Below are 19,849 nucleotides of genomic sequence, written 5' to 3' on the forward strand. Positions count from 1 at the left end.
GGTCACTTGCAGGTGCCAGGTGGGAGCTTCTCACGAGATTTTGAAGTATCTCGTCTCCTTGTTCAGGAAAAAAAATTACCACGAAAAACAGAAAAAAACATACCACCAAAAACAGAACCCCCATGAAAAACAGAAAAAAATTACCATGAAAAACAGGGGGAAAATTACTCAGAAAAACAGAAAAAATTACACCAAAAAACAGAAAAATAAATAAATTACTCTGAAAAAACAGAAAATATTACTCCGAAAAACAGGGAAAAAATTACTCAGACAGTAATTAGTCAGAAAGCTTAGTGTAATATTAATTTGCCTGATGCGGCTGGATCTGTGCGCATTTGGTCGCTAAGAAGACTGTTAAGAGTGGGTTAGCTCGATCTTACAACTCCTTCTTAGTGAAAGATCTTCTTAAGCTAAGAGCGATCTGGGAAATGCGTTTTTCTTTCACGGGAGGCTTAAGAGTGTTCTTAAGAAGCTCTTAGCACTACGAGCCATCTGGGAAATGCCGCCAATATAAGTATACTTGAGTAAAGCCTTAACATGCAAATACATTGAATTTGATTGTAGCCGGGAATGACTCTGTCTAGTTAGTTAGCTATCTAGCTTCTGTGGTAAAAAAGAAAAAAGAAAAAAAAAAGGCAGGCACTGATCAAAATAATTCTGCTAGCCAAACTAGAAGACAGTCTGGAATATACATGAGCTGAAGTCAGTTGAATGATTGAACAGCGCATGTTCTAGAGATTTCAGCTTGGTCATTTGTGTGAAGTAGGACTATAGCTGAATTAATGGTGATAGCAAAGAAGCCTAGTTCAATACTGTGCCACTGGTATCAAACAGGCTTGAGAGCTAATAGCTGGCATGTAAATGTAGATGTGTTATTACTGATTTCAAAGCAAGTTTCAGTATAAGAAGCATAGTAGGCCTATAAATATTGTAAGTAAATACATTTTTAGTGATCAATATCATTACTGTTATTATGTTGGAAATAAACCATCTTTTTGCACCCTTTATCTTACTCCGTCTGCATAATTTGACCATGACTTTGACCTAAATGCATTTTCTTGAATTCTGGTGATTTCAAAAGTATCATCAACTGAATGGGCACCCTAAATTTAGTTGGAAATGACACCTTAAATGTTTTTCTACTGTGTTTGGTTCCAAAGTTAAGCATATTTGAATATTATTGGCGGCCATCTTGAATTTGACCTCTCCCGGGCCTCAGAGGTCAAATCTGACTTCCCTCCACATCTGAAAATAAACCTTATGGTATGTACAAACTATGGTAGAAATTTCATGCTTTTTTCAAAAAGTGCATTATCTGCTAATCCGCTGTACTACTGTGTATTTGTGTAATTAGCATATGAATTACTGAATTATCGCCTAAAACCTCTTCTTTTAATCTGTACATTCTTTTTTCCAAGTGAATGTTTGCGCCAAATTGAAAAAAAAAAAATCCCTCAAGGTGTTCTTATGATATCGCATTCACAAGAATGAGACAGACAAGGTCACAGTAACCTTGACCTTTGACCATCTAAATCTAATCAGTTCATCATTCAGTCCGTGTAGACATTTTTTGCCAAATTTGAAAAAACATTACCTCAAGGTGTTTTTGAGATATCACGTTCACAAGAATAGGATGAACAGACAACCTGCCCACTATCCAGGTGCGGAGGTATTGGGAAAAAAAAAAAAAAAAAAAAAAGTCACATTAGTTTCAGTTAAGTATGCAAACCAAGTACAACTGCTGCATGAGGCTCCCACATAATATTTACAGGATGTAATTCCATACACATATATATAATCCATTCATGTCATAGCAGGGAAAGCACAGGTGTAATTAACTAACTCTGTCATTGTGCTTGTTCATTAGTGTGACTGATTACACCTGTGCTTAACCTGCTATGAGGACTATCACTGCCATGACAAAGGTTTTTTCTCGTCCACTCACTCACTGAAAGAAATTAACGGTACCACTGCATACAATGATTCATTAAATCAGTCATTAAACAGGCGCAGTAGCTTGGCAGGCTTTCCCCATTGTGTGGAAAGACATGAACAAGATGTCAGACAAAAGGATGAGAGACGAGACAGCATTTCGGGGGTTTGGATGAAGGTTCAACTTAAGGATACGATCGGTGCCTGGAAACAACACACTACCCCGGACCATTTCAGCCATGATGCAGCCAACAGACCAGACATCAACTGAAAAATGAAATGACAACCACCAAATTATCATGCAGGGCTGGAAAACAAACAGAAAACAACCCTTACAACATAAAAAACTCATAAGAACATAAGGGAAAATAAAAAACAAAACATGATGTGGTGCCAGGTGATGTGTGTGATACAAGACAAAATGAACTGCATGCAGTTGGGTGCACTCAAACCTGGTCAGTGTCCCACATAGCTAGAGAAAATATTATGATTCTTTTTGGCTGGCTTTAACTGTACATACTGCACATTCCTGTACTAGCAGCAGTATTACTAATCAAGAATATATGTTCCAGATCATTTCTGCTTCAGATGCACTGAATAGTGAATCAGAAGCTTTTAAAGTGAGACACTGACTGTCAAGGTCTTCTGAAAATGTGTTTTTGTAGAAATGCATTTTAACACCCTCAGTATCCTCACTGCACTTCATGCTGTGTTAAACTGGAACATTCTGATCTATACGGCCAGAAATGATCATTTTGGAGCTTTTGTCGCACCCACATGTGCAACACTGCCGTTCCAGAGTCACACAAATACTTCTAAAACACAACACCAATTTATTTAGTATTATGTTGTGGGACAAAACCTGTGACTGCTGCATTAACAAAGACATGAAGAGCAGACTGAGGACGCAGGAGGATATTTCATGCAGTTTAGTTCTTAGCAATGGAGGAGCAAACTATTCAATTCTATTTCAGGTTTTTCGTGTGACTGTCGTGGTGCTTGAAGCAACAGTGCCGAGGTGAGTGAGGAGGCAGTCGTGTGAGTTTGTCTGTCTGTAGGAACTGCAGGTGGGTGGATGCGAGTCGAGGTGTCAGGCAAATCCGAGAAATAGAATCTCTATAGTTGCTCTCGGGTTATGATCTCCGTGCGATCCATTTGATGAAGAGACATGGTTTGAAGAGACGAAAAGACGTTCCGTGTGCTATGTTTTGTTTCATAAGAAATGCCAAACACTGCTGCAAGCAGCTCAAGGATACAATCCCTTCCTGGAAAAAGGATTTTGTGGCGAACCATTTCTGCCATAATGCAGCCCACAGCCCAAATATCCACTACATGTGTGCAGCATAAAAGGAGGGAGAAGAGAATAAGCAAAAAAAAGCAACAAGTCAGCAGGAAAAATTAGGGTCAGTGTTTTGGGTCAAGAGGACCAAGGATGAGAGAGCGTTAGTATTGAAGGGGAACTTTGGTATTTTTCAACCTGGACCACCTTTTCTCATGTTTTTATGCCTTAGTGATGAATGGGAACAACAGTTTTTGAAATTGGTCCAGTAAGACCACTGCAACTGGCAGCCATGAAACTAACTGTGTAATCAATCCTTCAATCCAATCAGGGGCAATACTGCACCGTCAATGTACAGTACGTCCACTGAAAGTGCTTGTTTTTGCCACTGGCAGGCTTAGATGGTTCTTATAAGCATCAGGCAACAACATGGAAAGGACCCTACAGAGAAATAAAATGTTTCTCATATCCTTCTTAATGTGTGTGTAACCAAGTCTTGCTCAAAGCAGAAGTCTCGTTCTGAAGACGATAACAAAAAGATCAATCGAAAGGTAAAGGAACATGTTTTATTTCTTTGTAGGGTCCTTTCCATAATTGTGAGACATTTTTCATAACAAGCTGAGCCTGTCAGTGGCAAAAACTAGCAGTTTTAGTGGATGTACATTGGCAGTGCACTGTTGGACTCAAGATAACATTGCAGACTGTTTCGTAGCTGTCAACTGCTGCGCTCCTGCTCAACACTGCACCAAATTCAAAAATTGGTGTTCCCATTGTTCACTAAGGCACAAACACATGGTAAAATGCCGTCCAAGTTGATAAATACCAAAGATACCCTGGAGTTTTGCCATAATGGGAGCATTGTTGCTATGTGTCCACCTCATGATGCCAGTACCAGAGGCAACATGTGATTCCCTGGGTTCTTTTAATATCTAGAAATCAAAAATTTGTCAAACTGACTGTTATTCATCTGACTAAATGCCTTAAAGCCCAACTATCTGCTAGGTTACTAGAGCCCCAGTCTCGTCTCTATCAAAGGAACAATTTAAAATTTTGGAAAATATGCTTGCTGGCTTTCTTGCCGAGAATTAAATGGAAAGGTTGATACCACTTACATGTCTGTATGCTGAATATATGACTAGAACCAGGAAACAGCTAGCCTAGCTTTGCATAAAAACTGGCAACAGGGATAAACGGCTAGCACGGCTCAGTCTAAATCATCTGCCCTCTAGGTCCACCAGGGCTCACTTATTCATATGTTATATTTCCTGGACTCAACCAGGACCTAGTCCAACATATAACCCCCGTAAAACTACTACTTTGGTTTTTCTGTTCTGAATATGAAACAAAATATAATGTGTTAATTTATGAGCTTTAGAGGTGCTGGTAAGTGATGTTCTTTACCCTTGGACTGAGCCTGGCTAGCTGTTTCCCCCTGCTAGCAGTCTATATGCTAACCCAAGCTAACTGCGGTACCAATCTTCCAAACCAACACAAGGCAAAAAGGCATATTTCTCAAAATGTTAGACCGTTCCGTTAAGACTGTCTTGCAGAAACTGTGATATGTTCCAAGCAGGAGCACTGAGTGAAACTGCTGAAGCATGCACAAGTGCCTGTTTTCATACTGGCGTTTTTAGCCAGGCTGTTCGGAGCTCAGGACAGGCAACCTCTTAATAAAACATCAAACGCATGCTAAAGCACTGCTGGGAACTGGAGTCCCCAGACAGGAAGTTTCACACAAAGCACCGATGCCCAACATGCCAACTTCCCCCCTGAGTGTGACCTTTACAGGAACAGGGAGTGTGTGTGTGGAAGTGTGTGTGTGTGTGTGTGTGTGTGTGTGTGTGTGTATGTGTTTGGGAGGTGCTGTTGAAAACATCCCAGGGGGGAGGGCCATGCAGCAGGCCAGGCAGCAGCTTAAGAGCTCCTTATTGGCCAGTCGCTGTCAAGAAGCTGCTTTCCTCCACTCACCGTTGGCCTGGTAGCCCATGCCCAGGATGACCTCTGGGGCGCGGTAGTAGCGGGTGACCACGTAGGGCGTCATGAGGAGGCCGGTGGCAGCTGTCCTGGCCAGGCCAAAGTCCAGGATCTTCAGTGTGCAGTCAGACTTCACCACGATGTTGCTGGGCTTCAGGTCCTACACAGAAAAGACATCACTGAGAATTACAAGTCTGATTTAGATCAGAGGTCCAAGTCAACTGAAAAGCAGTGTTGCAGTCAGTTTCATCTTCAATTAGGGACATTCATTTCCACATTTGCCAAATGTACCAGTGTTTTTTAAAGTAAAAAATAACAAATACAACAAATATTTTTTGTGTGGGAACAAATCTAATAAATTCTATATATGGAAAACACTGTAGTTGGTGTATTTGGACACTGGGGCCTGTTTTCCTCTAGAGGACACTATCATTCATTACTACAAAGTATGAAAAACAAAGAGATGATGTATCACAAAGGGTTTGTTTTGTTTGGTCCCACTTGTTTTTTCCATAATTTAACGGTTTGGATTCAGTGTCTTCACATTAGGGCTGCATTATTTTCTGCACTGCTTCATGACGATAGCCTGACGCCGACAAGAAGAAACTCACTGAGCTTAAGGGCGGGGAATATATCGATTACACTCTATAATTTATTATAACAGTAGTCTACTTCATTTAACTTCATTATAACAGTGCTTCACTTTATTATAACAGCACTTTAACTTTATTTTAAAGGTACCTAAGTACCTAAGTTTATCATAACAGTACTTTATTTAACTTTATCACAATAGTGTTTTATTTACCTTCATTATAGCAGCACTGTATTTGACTTTATTATGAAGGTACTTATTTAACTTAACATAATAGTACTTTATTTAACTTTATTATAACAGCATGTTAGTTAATTCTATCATATCAGCACTGTATTACTTTGTTATAACAGTACTGTATTAACTTTATAACAGCACTTTAACTTTATTACAGCAGTACTTTATTTTACTTTATTACAGCAGTACTTTATTTAACTTTATTATAACAGTAATTTATTTCACTTTATTACAGCAGTGCTTTATTTCACTTTATTACAGCAGTACTTTATTTAACTTTATTATAACAGTAATTTATTTCACTTTATTACAGCAGTGCTTTATTTTACTTTATTACAGCAGTACTTTATTTCACTTTATTACAGCAGTGCTTTATTTCACTTTATTATAACAGTACTTTATTTCACTTTATTACAGCAGTACTTTATTCAACTTTATTCAACTTTATTACAGCAGTGCTTTATTTCACTTTATTATAACAGTACTTTATTTCACTTTATTACAGCAGTACTTTATTCAACTTTATTATAACAGTGCTTTATTTAACTTTATTACAATGGTATTTGCAGTACTTAATTTAACTTTATTATAACAGTACTTTATGTAACTCTGTTATAATAGCACTGTATTTAACTTTTTTACAGCAGTACTTTATTTAACTTTATTATAACAGTATTTAGTTTAACTTTATTATGACAGTACTTTATTTAACTCTATTATAACAGCACTGTACTTAACTTTTTACAGCAGTACTTTAACTTTATTATAACAGTACTTTATGTAACTCTATTATAATAACACTGTATTTAACTTTTTTACAGCAGTACCTTATTTAACTTTATTATAACAGCACTGTATTTAACTTTTTACAGTAGTACTTTATTTAACTTTATTATAACAGCACTGTATTTAACTTTTAACAGCAGTACTTTATTTAACTTTATTATAACAGTACTTTATTTAACTCTATTATAATAGCACTGTATTTAACTTTTTATAGCAGTACTTTATTTAATTTTATTATAACAGTACTTTATTTAACTCTATTATAACAGCACTGTATTTAACTTTTAACAGCAGTACTTTATTTAACGTTATTATAACAGTACTTTATTTAACTTTATTATAACAGTACTTTATTTAACTCTATTATAACAGCACTGTATTTAACTTTTTTACAGCAGTACTTTAACTTTATTATAACAGTACTTTATTTAACTCTATTATAATAGCACTGTATTTAACTTTTTTACAGCAGTACTTCATTTAACTTTATTATAACAGTACTTTATTTAACTTTATTATAATAGCACTGTATTTAACTTTTTTACAGCAGTACTTCATTTAACTTTATTATAACAGTACTTTAACTCTATTATAACAGCACTTTATTTAACTTTTTACAGCAGTACTTTATTTAACTTTATAACAGTACTTTATTTAACTTTATTATAACAGCACTTTATTTAACTTTATTATAACAGTACTTTATTTAACTCTATTATAACAGCACTGTATTTAACCTTTTACAGCAATACTTTATTTAACTTTTTTTATGACAGTATTGTATTTAACTTTGATAACAGTACTTTATTTAACTTTTTTACAGCAGTACTTTATTTAACTTTATTATAACAGTACTTTATTTAACTCTATTATTACAGCACTGTATTTAACTTTTTAAAGCAGTACTTTATTTCACTTTTTTATGACAGTACTCTATTTAACTTTGATAACAGTACTTTATTTAACTTTATTATAACAGTACTTTATTTAACTCTATTATAACAGCACTGTATTTAACTTTTTACAGCAGTACTTTATTTAACTTTTTTATGACAGTACTCTAATTAACTTTGATAACAGTACTTTATTTAACTTTATTACAACAGTACTTTATTTGACTATTAAAACAGCACTGTATTTAACTTTTTTACAGCAGTACTTTATTTAACTTTATTCTAATAATATTTTGTTTAACTTTATTATTACAGCACTATATTTAACTTTAACAGTATTTCAACTTTATTATAAAAGTACTGTATTTGATTTTGTAACAGTAGTTTATTCAGTAGTTTAGTATTTTAGCAGTCAACAGTAGTTTAGAGGAAATTTCAAAATATCAAGGTTTATATCGTGTTTTGTGGTAACGCCCGAAAGTACTACGATATTATTTATAGGCCATACTGCCCAGCCCTAATGATTTGTGACTCTGATTGTCTTTGACAGTCTCCTTCAAAGTGTATTAATTCCCCTGCTAAATAACAAAGAGCTTGTAAAATGGTTGACATGCAGGAGGAAGTCTTTGTCGTCTTCTGAAAATAATCATGACGAACTAAACTGACATTGTTGTCATGTCATCAACAAGACTCAGCGCCTGTGGCTATAATTTTCTGGCGGCCATCTGCCAGCTGATTTATTACAACAACTCATTTGCCAGCCATGACAGTTTCAAGTTGACTGGTTGGCATTCAGTGTGATTTACAACAGATTGGATACTTCATCTGGAGTGTCATAGCAGTCACTGTTGTCTTTATTGTGATCACTTCCTAGTTTGGAAATTATACACAGACTGCTTTAACACCTGGCATCAAAGTGTCCAAAAATGTCCAGAGGGCAGCTCAGTAGCAAACAATACAGAACGAACTTCAGAAAATCCTTAATGCATTATAGGTAAGAAACAAAAAACCTTCTTGACAATGAGACATCAAGCAGCAGAGCTTAAGCACGGTCGATAGCGCTCTACTGCCTTGATAGTTAGGAAAATGTATTCTAGAGGGAGTGCTTAGCAACTCTGAGCATCTTAAAAGGGACTGGAGAGCTCTCATCACAGAGACAAAGCCCATGAGAACAAGAGAGCTGAATCTTTGGCGATCCATGACTCATATTGCATCTGTTCACCTTATGAAAGCTTTGCGTGCTGATGCGAGTGGCACTGGTTAGCTCCGCCTGTGGCTCAATTAGTTCTGGCTGGCAGAGCAAGAGGAGTTCTGCTAATCTACTGCTGCGTCTTTCACTGAGGGTGATTGACAGAGTGCTGTCAGAGTGTGTGTGTGTGTGTGTGTGTGTGTGTGTGCGTACAAGAGGGATCCTTTGTATATGGCTGCTGCTGCTTCAGGGTGTGTGAGTGTGTCATTTGTGTCTGTTGTTTGAAAAGTAAACAAGAGCCTGAGTGCATACATGTGTGTTTTACCGCAACCTGTACATCAAAATCTGCTGCCTAACAACCTGTTTATGTTTGTCTGTTATCTGCTGCTAAAGTGTCAATAAATGGAAATGAAATGAGATTTCACATTTTCAAAGGAATAGTTACACATTTTTGGAATTACCATTCTTCTTTTTCTCTCTGAGAGCCTACGCACATCGTCTACGCCGTTGTGAGCATTTATACTTGTGCGGTGGTGTGTCTGTGTGACTCTGCAGTTACGCCTCCAAAACACTAGTCAGGCGGAGTTTCTGTGAACTAAACTGTAAAGTTTAGTTGATTCAAAACACACCCAAAAACACATAACCATGGCGTAATAGCTACAATTTCAAACACAATTACACAAATCAGCTTCACTATAACTTGCAGCATTCACAGACAAAGCGCTTGTCTTTATCTGGACACATTTTCCCCACAAATACAACATGCTAATGTTTCAGCACAAGCCTATGGCATTTTACATTGTATAAATTAGCCTAGAGGCTAGCGGAATTTTCCTCTACTCATATGAAGCTAGGGACAACAGCAACACTTAACAAAGGTAATGTTACAAAATTCAGCTCCATTAAAGCTCACAAGGTTCACTGACAAAACAACTGTCTTTATACTAAACACATTTTCCAAGAGATATATAACATGCTAGTCTGAGTGGGCGGAAGTTCGCTGCATAGATCAGCCTCTCATTGGGCGGAACGAGCCACCCGCTGAAGTCCCACCCTACCACCTCCGGTTGTGTAGCAGTTTTCAACACATCCTTTACTAACTTTTGCGGTGTTTGATCTTGCAGGGGATGTAGCCATTTTTCTGCCATGGTTCGCGTCCTGTAGGCGACATTTTTGTGGGCGTGTTACACCAAAACCTGTTTCCCCCCGGCAATATTTTTGCAAGCGCACTGTTGCTATGGCACCGCCCAGAACGATTGTGATTGGTTGAAAGAAATACAAGCAGCCGGGGCATTTTTTTCTCCAATCTTAAAGTGAGAGTCGGCCCAGCCAGACCTTTCTTTTCTTGAGAAAGGTCTGGTGAGCGAGACTAATAACATGCTAACGTTATTGGCACACCTATGGCATTTTACATTGTACAAATTCGCCTAGCAGCTAGCGAACATTTCCTCTTCTCATAAGAAACCAGGGACAAGAGCAATGTTTAACATAGGTAACGTTACAAAATTTGGTTCCAGTACAACTCACAAGGTTCACCGTCAAAACAACTGTTTTATACTACACACGTTTTCCAAACAAGTATAACATGCTAACATTATTAGCAAAAGCCTATGGCATTTTACATGGTATAAATTAGCCTAGCGACGAGCAGAGATATCCTCTTCTCATATGAAGGCAGGATAAATCCCTTAGTATAATCCCTGAAGGATAAATTACACACAAGACTTAAATGCTATTTTTGTGGAGGCTTTATTATCTACACAATTTAGTGTTTCTTATCTGTGACATAAAAGTAAATAAAAGGTTCATTTCTGATGGTTTCAGCATACAAAAATAAACAGGCTTCTGCGTCGCCGCAACGTGTAGTTACATTTCTGGGGCGGTGCACGTCAGGCTACGAAGTAGGCTGTACGTCTACCCAGAGCCTATGCCGTAGACACGGCATCGATTCAATGCAGGAGTAGAAATTCAGCCTTAGACAAAAAAATCATACTGTGCTTATGTCTGTATAGTAAATATGAAGCTACCACTGGCAGCCAGTTAGCTTAGCTTAGCATAAAGACTAAAGACAGTTAGCCAGGTTCTGTCAGGAATTTACAAAATCCGTCAACCAGGATTGAATCATCTATTAATACGTTATGGGCCCTGTTTTTTAAGGCAGCTTGATGACCAGCACAAGCAAGTACACTGATACATCTGCAACCTCTGATTGGAGAAGTGCCGCCCCAGAGTGCAGAGCCATTATGCTGCTCAGCATCATCCAAACAACAACATGATTTCCTGGAGAGGAGTGTTTCCATTTTGTAGCCGTGTTTATCATGCGTCACTGTGATTGGCACAGCTGTTTCAGAACGACGAGGGCAGTGATGTGACTGGCTGAGTGTATATTTGTCAATAACCACACCTTCTGATCGATATTTACCTTCACCCAGCCCTTTAGCACTTGGAGCCACACAGTTCCTGTATCCTAGAGTTGTGTTGCTTTTGTGTGATTAAAACATAGTTCTAAATCTCTTTTGCTTAATCCATACAAAAACTGAAGTGTAAAAATGACATGTTGTGGTTTTGAGAGAGTTTTGGGCTTGACTATTTCTTGGCCGGGGGCAGGGACTTCCTGGAGCCTGGTTGTCACAATGAGTTTACAGAGACTCCAGAAAGTCTCTGCGCCCCGCCAAGTAAACAAATAAGTGTATTTCCCAAATGTTGAACTATTCCTTTAACTCTCAACTTTAAACTTGTAATAGCTTGATATATTATATGTGATTGGCATATGATGGCTTTTGCCATGTATAATATTTTGCTGGCTAATAGCTGCCAACCAAATACCTCTGTATTTCGGACCCAGAGAGATCTGCAGCAGCTAAATCATAAAATGCTAATATCCAGCTGTAGATCAGTTTGAGCTTGCACGTGTGCTTTCAGTTTAACATTTCGACAAACTGTTTCATGTGTAGACATGTATATTGGTGTGCCTCACCCTGTGTATGATGCCAGCAGCGTGTAGGTGTTTGATTCCACACAGCATCTGGTAGAGCAGGTAGGACAGCCTCTCGTGGTCCAGCTCCATCTGAATCACCTGGCAGAGGTTGGCATCCATCAGCTCCATCACCAGATACCTGCAGGGAAACCAGAGGGTAAAATAATCAGACGGACGGGCGGACATACATGTACACAGAGTCATAGGTCACAGACAATTTTTCAATTTTTCCCCCTACCCTTGCATTTCCAAGTGCTATTATTGTGGTAGCAAAGTTAACTGGACCACTTTCCATTTTCCTCAGAGCCTAACAACTACCATTTTTTCCACAGTTACTTCAGTTGTTCCATGGTCTGCCATTTCTGCTGCTGTGATGCTCTTTGGAAACAGGGGATAGCTACTAATAGCAACAGGGGAAAACAAAAGTGCTATCCTCTTTATGTTTTGGTTGCGCGGTAGATGACCAAGCGACAACACTTAAGTGCCAAAAACTGCAGTTCCTTAAAAGGCCACTTGAGACTGGCTACAAAAGCAAGTCAATCCCCACAGATACCCATGTTGAAATGCCCAAATTTACAACAAAACTTAACATGTTCACAGCCTGGTACCAAAAAAGGTTTTGGTGTCACTAATTGCTCCGTTAACAACAACTGTACGGGGATGATTTTCATATAACTCACCTATTTAAATGTTATTAAGGCTTAAAGTTATGCATAATAAAGGGCATGGCCGCACTGAGTGACAGGTGGGTGTTTTATGTTGACAAGTCGCTGCCATGTCAAGAATGTTGGTTTGGTAACACAACCATGGTATAACCCCATATTCACAGAATATAGTATCTGTAGCTATCGCTATTTCAATGTGTTTTAAGTTCATGAAAGTTAATTGTGCTAAAAGACCCTCTAAGGAGTCAGATGTTCAGTTTTGCTGGCAAGTACATTTTGTTCTTATGGTTATAAGCCTGTTTTTGGCTAGCAAAAATTAGCACTACCATTATCACAGTTAACCATAAAGGCACTGTGCTAACCAAGCTAACAGTCAGTGATGGGGTTAGCTTCACCCTCCCTTCCAAATATGGCCACTTCTGCTCCAAAATCCAAGACGAGGACAGTCAAAATGCAACTCGAGGCTGCAAAATGGGAGTCCACAAACCGTCACAGTGGCTACGTCCATTAACCTATTTTTATACAGTTTATGGCTGAGGCGCTTCCTCCGTGCTGTAAATCCAGCCTTTACTTCCACAGGACATTGTACTTGGTGGCAGACTAAATTGAGGAAAGGCTTATAGGGAACCAATCTAAATGCCAATGATGTCATTATTCTATGGCCGTTATATTCTGCGAGCAATATTTACTTAATAAGTTAAAACATAAAACATGTTTTTTCACTTTTCATACATTTCATATATATGAAGCTTATTTTTATGAATTATGTGACAATGTGACACTACTCAAACACAAAAAAAATGTAATAACATAGGATTAAAAGTTTCTGGTGAGTTATTGAAAAATTTCCTGACTTATTAGTCTCCAGATAGCCCTGAACTTAAATGCCACGTAACTCTGCATAAGCAAGTTTAAAATCTACTCTTTGATCTCACCCACGCAGCACTTGTTTCCCATGGCATTTAGGAAGTGACAGTAATGGTTCTCCCTCTCAAAACAGTGATGATGTTATGTTATCTGGCAGCTCTTACATCATCAGTCCCTACAATCCTCCTACATGGAGTAAGGAACTTCTGACAGATTTTTATACACAGAGAAACATCTTGGTGACAGAGCGTGCAGCTTTACTCTGTAAAAAGTAGGACTTCTGCTTGGATGATATTTGGATAAACTCCATGTTTTAATACAACATGCAGGAAACAGAAAAAGGGTATGGCACAGAATGTTTTTATGCAGGTAAGTGTAAGCACACATGCACACATATGTATATGCTGATATCCATATTTCATATGATAGAAATGTGTATAATGCCCCGTCATGCACTCTGTAATACAAGCCTGCATTCAGGTACACAAACACTCAGCGCAATGGAGTGTTCTCCTCCATCCTCTAACTGTGTGTTCGCCCCACAGCCCTCTGGCTATGATTTGTCCAGTTTCCTTTTTAGCTCCAATCAGGCAGACACAGCGCTGCAGACACACACAAGCTCTCAGACACATAAGCGCGCGCGCGCGCACACACACACACACACACACACACACACACACAGCTTCAAGAGGATGGCATTAATCATGTTTGTTCCCATCATACTCCGCAAAACCATCACTTCCCCCACATCTCAGTTTAGTATTCCCCTCTCTGCGATTCCACAGCCAGTTTCCACTCACATGGGCGTCTTGTCGACTTCCAAACACATCGGGGACGCTGCCAAATATACCCCAGTTTTCATCTTATTAAAGGCAGTGTCCACCCAATGTGGAATTTATGAGGCTGGAGTTTACAAAGAAATAAAGCTTAGGGGACAGATTGTGGAAGCTGCACTCCACCAGAACCATTATTTGGAAGTTTGTATGTTGAAAAGTTGTGTCATGGACCCTTGATATCAAATATAGCCATTTTCAGTCTGTTGTGACTTAAAGGGTATGTATGGTATGTAGGGCTGTACCCAAATATTCGGATATTCGAATATTCGTTTCTATGGGTAGATATTCGTTATGAAAATTTGGTATTCGATATTAGTTTTTTTATCTATTTATTTACTTATTTTTACATATTTTTTTGGTGCTAAATGTAGTCTTTTTGTTGTTGGTAAATGTATATTATCAATAAAAATCAAAACTTTGAAATTGCATTGTTAAAAATGTGAAAATAAAGTATAGCCTACCAACTGAGCTTGTGCACGGCACGCTTGAGCGCATCCGTCTGAGGCTGTGGATCAATGCCAAGTTTTACCACTTTATCACTATTCCCTCTAACTTGTAGCTGTTTTTTCGTTATCTTTTGAATTTAATATGAATTATGGAACTGTTTCTGTCAACGTTTGTTTCCCCCGTTTTGTACAATAAATTATTGTTTAGTTTGTTTCCCCCGTTTTGTACAATAAATTATTGTTTAAAGTTTCAACAAGTTTCTTTAGGAGTGTGTGACACAAGTGTGTTTTGAAAACGACAGCAGACTATCACCTGCTCAACGCATCAGTACCTTGACAGTAATAGATTATAGATTAATAGATTATAATAATAATGTCAAAATATCATTTACAGACCGATTTAACAGACGATCACTGCTGCCCGACCCGCAGGTCCATTTGTGGGTCCCACGGGTTACGGGTCGACCCGCGCATCACTACTCAGTCTATAAGGCTGTACACACAACAGTAAGGCTATAGACATTATATTCTGTTCAGGCCGGCAGAACCAGCAGCTCATGGGCTCTACAGTGCACAACACTGCTGATTAACCATTTTATTGCAGCACAGCAAACGAATATTTGAATATTTGAATGTTTGAATATTTGTTATAAATTCTGCCGAAGGTCCGAATGTTAAAAAATGGTATTTGGGACAGCCCTAATGGTATGTTTCAACCTGACTGTATTTTCCCATTGGAACAACATTTTCTGAAATTGGTCCAGCATTGGGTGAGAGGACTGTTGCCAGTAGCAGCAAAGCACAATGCAATGTAACCACTCAGGGCAAATGCGCACCATTGATTTTGTTCCACTAAAGTGCTTGTTTTGCCACTGACAGGCTCAGATTGTTATTCTTAGTGTTTGAAAACATTACAGAAAGGGTTACTACAGAGATAGACCTTTTTGTTCAAGAGTACAATCCTTTCTGTTTAACCAGATTACAGCCACAAAACTCTAAGGCTAAACTCACCAGTCTAAAAAAAAAAAACAGTTAATTAACGTAAAAGACACTTAATTTAAAGTTGACAGAAACAATACAAAACTCACAAAAATCATCTTGGTTCGTCTTTCCACTTTCTAACAATCACCAACTGTGGTTTGATTTAAAAAATCAAAGTTCAGGGCTGTTTCTGGGTGAAGAAAAAGGATCTTATTCTTCAACAAAATATCTATCGCTGTAGGGATCCTTTCCATAATGTTGTCAGACACTTAGAATGATAATCTGAGCCTGTCAGTGGCAAAAACAAGACATATGGGTCATATGTTACCAGTGGTTACACTGCAGCCTGTTTTGAGGCTGCCAGCTGCAGCACTGAACAATTTTTTTCAAGTGTAGTTCCCATTAGTCACTTGAGCACAAAAACAAAGGAAGATAAAGTCAGGGTTGAAAAAAATACTAAAGCTTCTCCTTAAGTCAGTGTTTACATTTACAATGACACATTTCCACCTGTTAATCAGCTGACTGGATCTAGTTTGTAGAAAGTGCCTTCAACATTAAACATGTGCATGTTTTACAGTAATTACAGGGATTATAATTATATGTCTTCTGTAAATCACATCTCCCCGCACTGTGTGGTTATAGTGAGGTAGAATAACACACTAACCAGAGATCAAGCTGAGCTGCACAAGCCCCCAAAGTCAGAAAAGGTAATCTAAGCCCCCAGCATGCTACATCCTATATTGATTTTACAAACACCCAGCAAGCAGATGTTATTTGGGCTCAGTTATACTCACACATCTTGGAATTCTTCCAGTGTCTTCTGTGGTGTGAATACATTTAAAAGGCCGATTATCTGTCGAAATAAAAAGCACAGTTATTAATCTGTGAGTGTGGAGGGGAGATGAAGGGTTGTAAATGAATGACATCACCATTATCAACTCTGCATCCCTGAACCACCAAGGAACAACTGAGAGGCTCCGACTGCAGCAGCCTGAGCTTTAATAATGAATAACAGGACATTCACTGATTCAAAACACTACATAGAACAGCAGTAGCAGGAAGGAGCGCTGTGGTAATCCACAAGATTCCTGTTTTCGAGATGACCTGTCAATCAACCAAGGTATTGTAATTTGAAATGCAGCCTGACACAGCATAATTTCAGGACACATGAGGACAAAAAAGATGTTCAAACTGATTTAGTTACATTTTCCAGATCTATCCTCAGGGCAAGCTTTGCTCCATCCAAGTGTCCGCTGTTCTATCGGAAATTCACTGCTCCCACATGCTTGTTCATCACATTGCATCTTGACTGATTTAACTCTGAAACAACCTTTAAACCCAGATATAAGCCTGTCCCCACAGGAGACACACTTATACATAAGACAGAAAAGGTGTCACATCTCATCCCTAATATTAAATAGACATACAGAAAGATTAAAATAACATGCTCAAAAGAACGGAACTCAAGCTCTTACGTTCTTGTGGTTGACACATTTCATTAGCACCAGTTCCCTGTAGGCCCGTTTCGCATGAGTTTGATTCTGAAACGGCCGGCTCAGCTTCTTGATGGCGACGTTCCTCTCCAAGTTGTGGTCATACGCTGAACTGGAGTGAAAAATGAAAGCAAAAACTTGGTCAAAAATAATATGTCAAAAGAATAAAAAAACAAACTATGTTTTCTTTTAGTCGCATTTCTCTGAGGATGTTTCACACACACTGATACTTTAACCCTTTGGTTTGTTGGTAGCTGGTTCAACAAAACAAGGTTCAGGACAAGACCTGCTTCCATGCTTTTGAATAAGAATGACACATTTGCTAGAAAGCTAATGTGTGTTGTTTAAAGTTTGTGTGCTGTTTTAAGTTTGTGTGTTTCTTTGTGTTTATTCTCAGGCTGCAGTCTGACACTGTCAGTTACTGTCACTGTCAGCCTGTGGTACTGCATAACAGTGATGGTTACTGCATAATAAAAACACATTTAAAAGCAGCATTAAAGTTGAGGCAAAGCAAAAATAAATGTGTTCTGAGTTTGTCATGCAACAGAAAAAATATTTTAAAACCACCCAGCCAAATTTGCATGATTAAAAAAAAATCAATCAACATGTATTTAAAATTAGGAATCAAAATAAGCAGTTTGAAACAAATCAACTCAAGGCCAGTCTTACACATCCAATATGGCAGCGATGGTGACATACTGCAGCAACAGGATGAAGCAGTCTATGCTGAGTCTATCATGTGTGAGGAAATGGTTCAAAGTTATTAATAACTTAATAACAGAAACAATGCATGCAATAGTCCACCTTCCACCTTCACTTTCCCTCTCTCTTTAACACACATGTCACGGCACTCGTCTCTGTCTGTCTCCACCCTAAGTCCTGACAATTGTGCTCGTATATTGCATTAAGTTAGGGGTATGTGTGTTGGGTCTGGATGGTTGATAAACACAAACTTTTGCAGACAGGCTCTCGGAAAATAGGTGATAGCTAGTTCGCAAACTGTAGGCTGTGGTAAGTACGTCTTGTAACTTGCTGTTGAACTGGGAAGAGTTGATCCCTTTCACATACACGTTTGATCTGCTGTTAATTCTAAAATATTTTTAGTAGCTTTAAAATGTTTGTTTGTTCAATTCTGTGGCTTTTAAGGCTCTACGCCCGCTGAATGTGAAAGAACTAGTTGGACAGTGTGATAATAAAAAGCACTAGTAGCTAGAAATCTTTCTGTCTGTAGATCAGACTTTCCCATATTGTTTAAGGCCTTTACACACCGTGGGGCGTGACAAACAAATGACATGAAAATACAAAATGCTCACCTTTAAATATTTTGCCTCAAAACTATTCATATCGGCAGTGCTGCGAATTTGCAACAGTCGCAACACTTGTTCAATAAAAATTTCAAATAGATTTTCTCTGAATGACTTTGAGTTTTTTCTGGTAAACATTTACACAGTGTTTATGTCTAGGACCTTTACTCTGAGAGCCAAGAATTGAGGGATTGGATGTGATATGTGCTGCTGTTGTCAAGGTTGAACGGAGTAACAAAGTGTGCCATCTTGGTTTGGACTACCGAGCCTCCATGTATTTGTCCGTGGATGCTACTCAACACGATGTCATTGAGTTCTTTTTATCATTTTTGTATCCTTTGTCATATAATAGAGAGTGCTGAGAAATATAATTGATCAAAAGGTTCACCATTGTCATGACGTTGTGACGTGATGTCCTTTCAATGTAATTGGTTGTTGCCGTCCCTGGGTTAGGGTTACCGTTTTCAAAAACAATTATATTGATGTGCAATTTTAATGGCACAAAAAAATGCCCCTGGTGCGTTAAGGCCTTTACACTGACATATACAGTATTAAATATGTCTGTCTGTATTAGAGCAGTGTAGGCAAATCAATGAGCAATACTGCTTTATGGCAATTTACAGTACTGTAGAGAATGTGCTATATATCACAGTATAAAAACATTGTGAAAGATCTTTACTGAATGTTATCCACATTGCTAAGTCCTAGGAGGAACAAAAAATCGGAGACACCTTGCAACATTACAATGTTGTTGTATTTCACTATATTTTACTGTACATGGCTGGCTGGTAAGTGAAATTTTTTACCAGCCAGGCACATATTTTACCAGCCAACCAAATAAAAATTGCTTTTAAGTGTTGTAATTTGCTATCAGTATTATTTAGCATGTCATTTGGGTCTTGTATGCGATTCTCAATCAATATTTTAATAGTGTGCACTAATATTAGTAATAATGTATGCTAAAATATGAATAACTGTTTCAACAGTTAAGTGTAATATTTGGGTTAATAAATTCTGTAGTATTCTTACTACAGTGCAAAAAGAATCTTTCATTAAGCAATTTACATGAATCACTGACTTCAGTCCCCTTTGGATAGTTGAGACATAAGATTTTAGCTCGACCAGACTGCAACAGCAGGGCCTGCCCTATATAAACATGAATGTCTGACCCGTGGTGGACAAAGTATTCAACGACATGACTTGAGTGAAAGTAAAGATACTCTTGGTCAAATATTACTCCGATACAAGTGAAAGTTGTTCAGTCTTTTTTTTTTACTTAAGTGAAACTGCACCAACTGATTAACATACAAGTAAAGAACAGTCCCTTCATAAGTAAAGAACAGTCCCTAAAGTGCGGTGAGGTTTGTGGATGGTTACCTGCCACAAAGACAGAAATGT

General features: G+C 38.1%; 1 protein-coding gene across 1 annotated transcript in view; it reads right to left on the bottom strand.

Moving 5' to 3' along the window:
* The window catches only part of LOC126399308 (mitogen-activated protein kinase 8-like), a 51,425-nt gene that overhangs the window by 18,342 nt on the left and 13,234 nt on the right, over positions 1-19,849 (bottom strand). The window contains 5 exon segments of the mRNA XM_050059148.1: positions 2,128-2,199; positions 5,180-5,345; positions 11,860-11,998; positions 16,449-16,507; positions 17,130-17,259. Of these exon segments, the coding sequence (XP_049915105.1) occupies positions 2,128-2,199; positions 5,180-5,345; positions 11,860-11,998; positions 16,449-16,507; positions 17,130-17,259 (566 nt within the window).

The sequence above is a fragment of the Epinephelus moara genome, chromosome 13 (assembly GCF_006386435.1).
Source record: "Epinephelus moara isolate mb chromosome 13, YSFRI_EMoa_1.0, whole genome shotgun sequence".
In the NCBI taxonomy this organism is placed as follows: Eukaryota; Metazoa; Chordata; class Actinopteri; order Perciformes; family Serranidae; genus Epinephelus; species Epinephelus moara.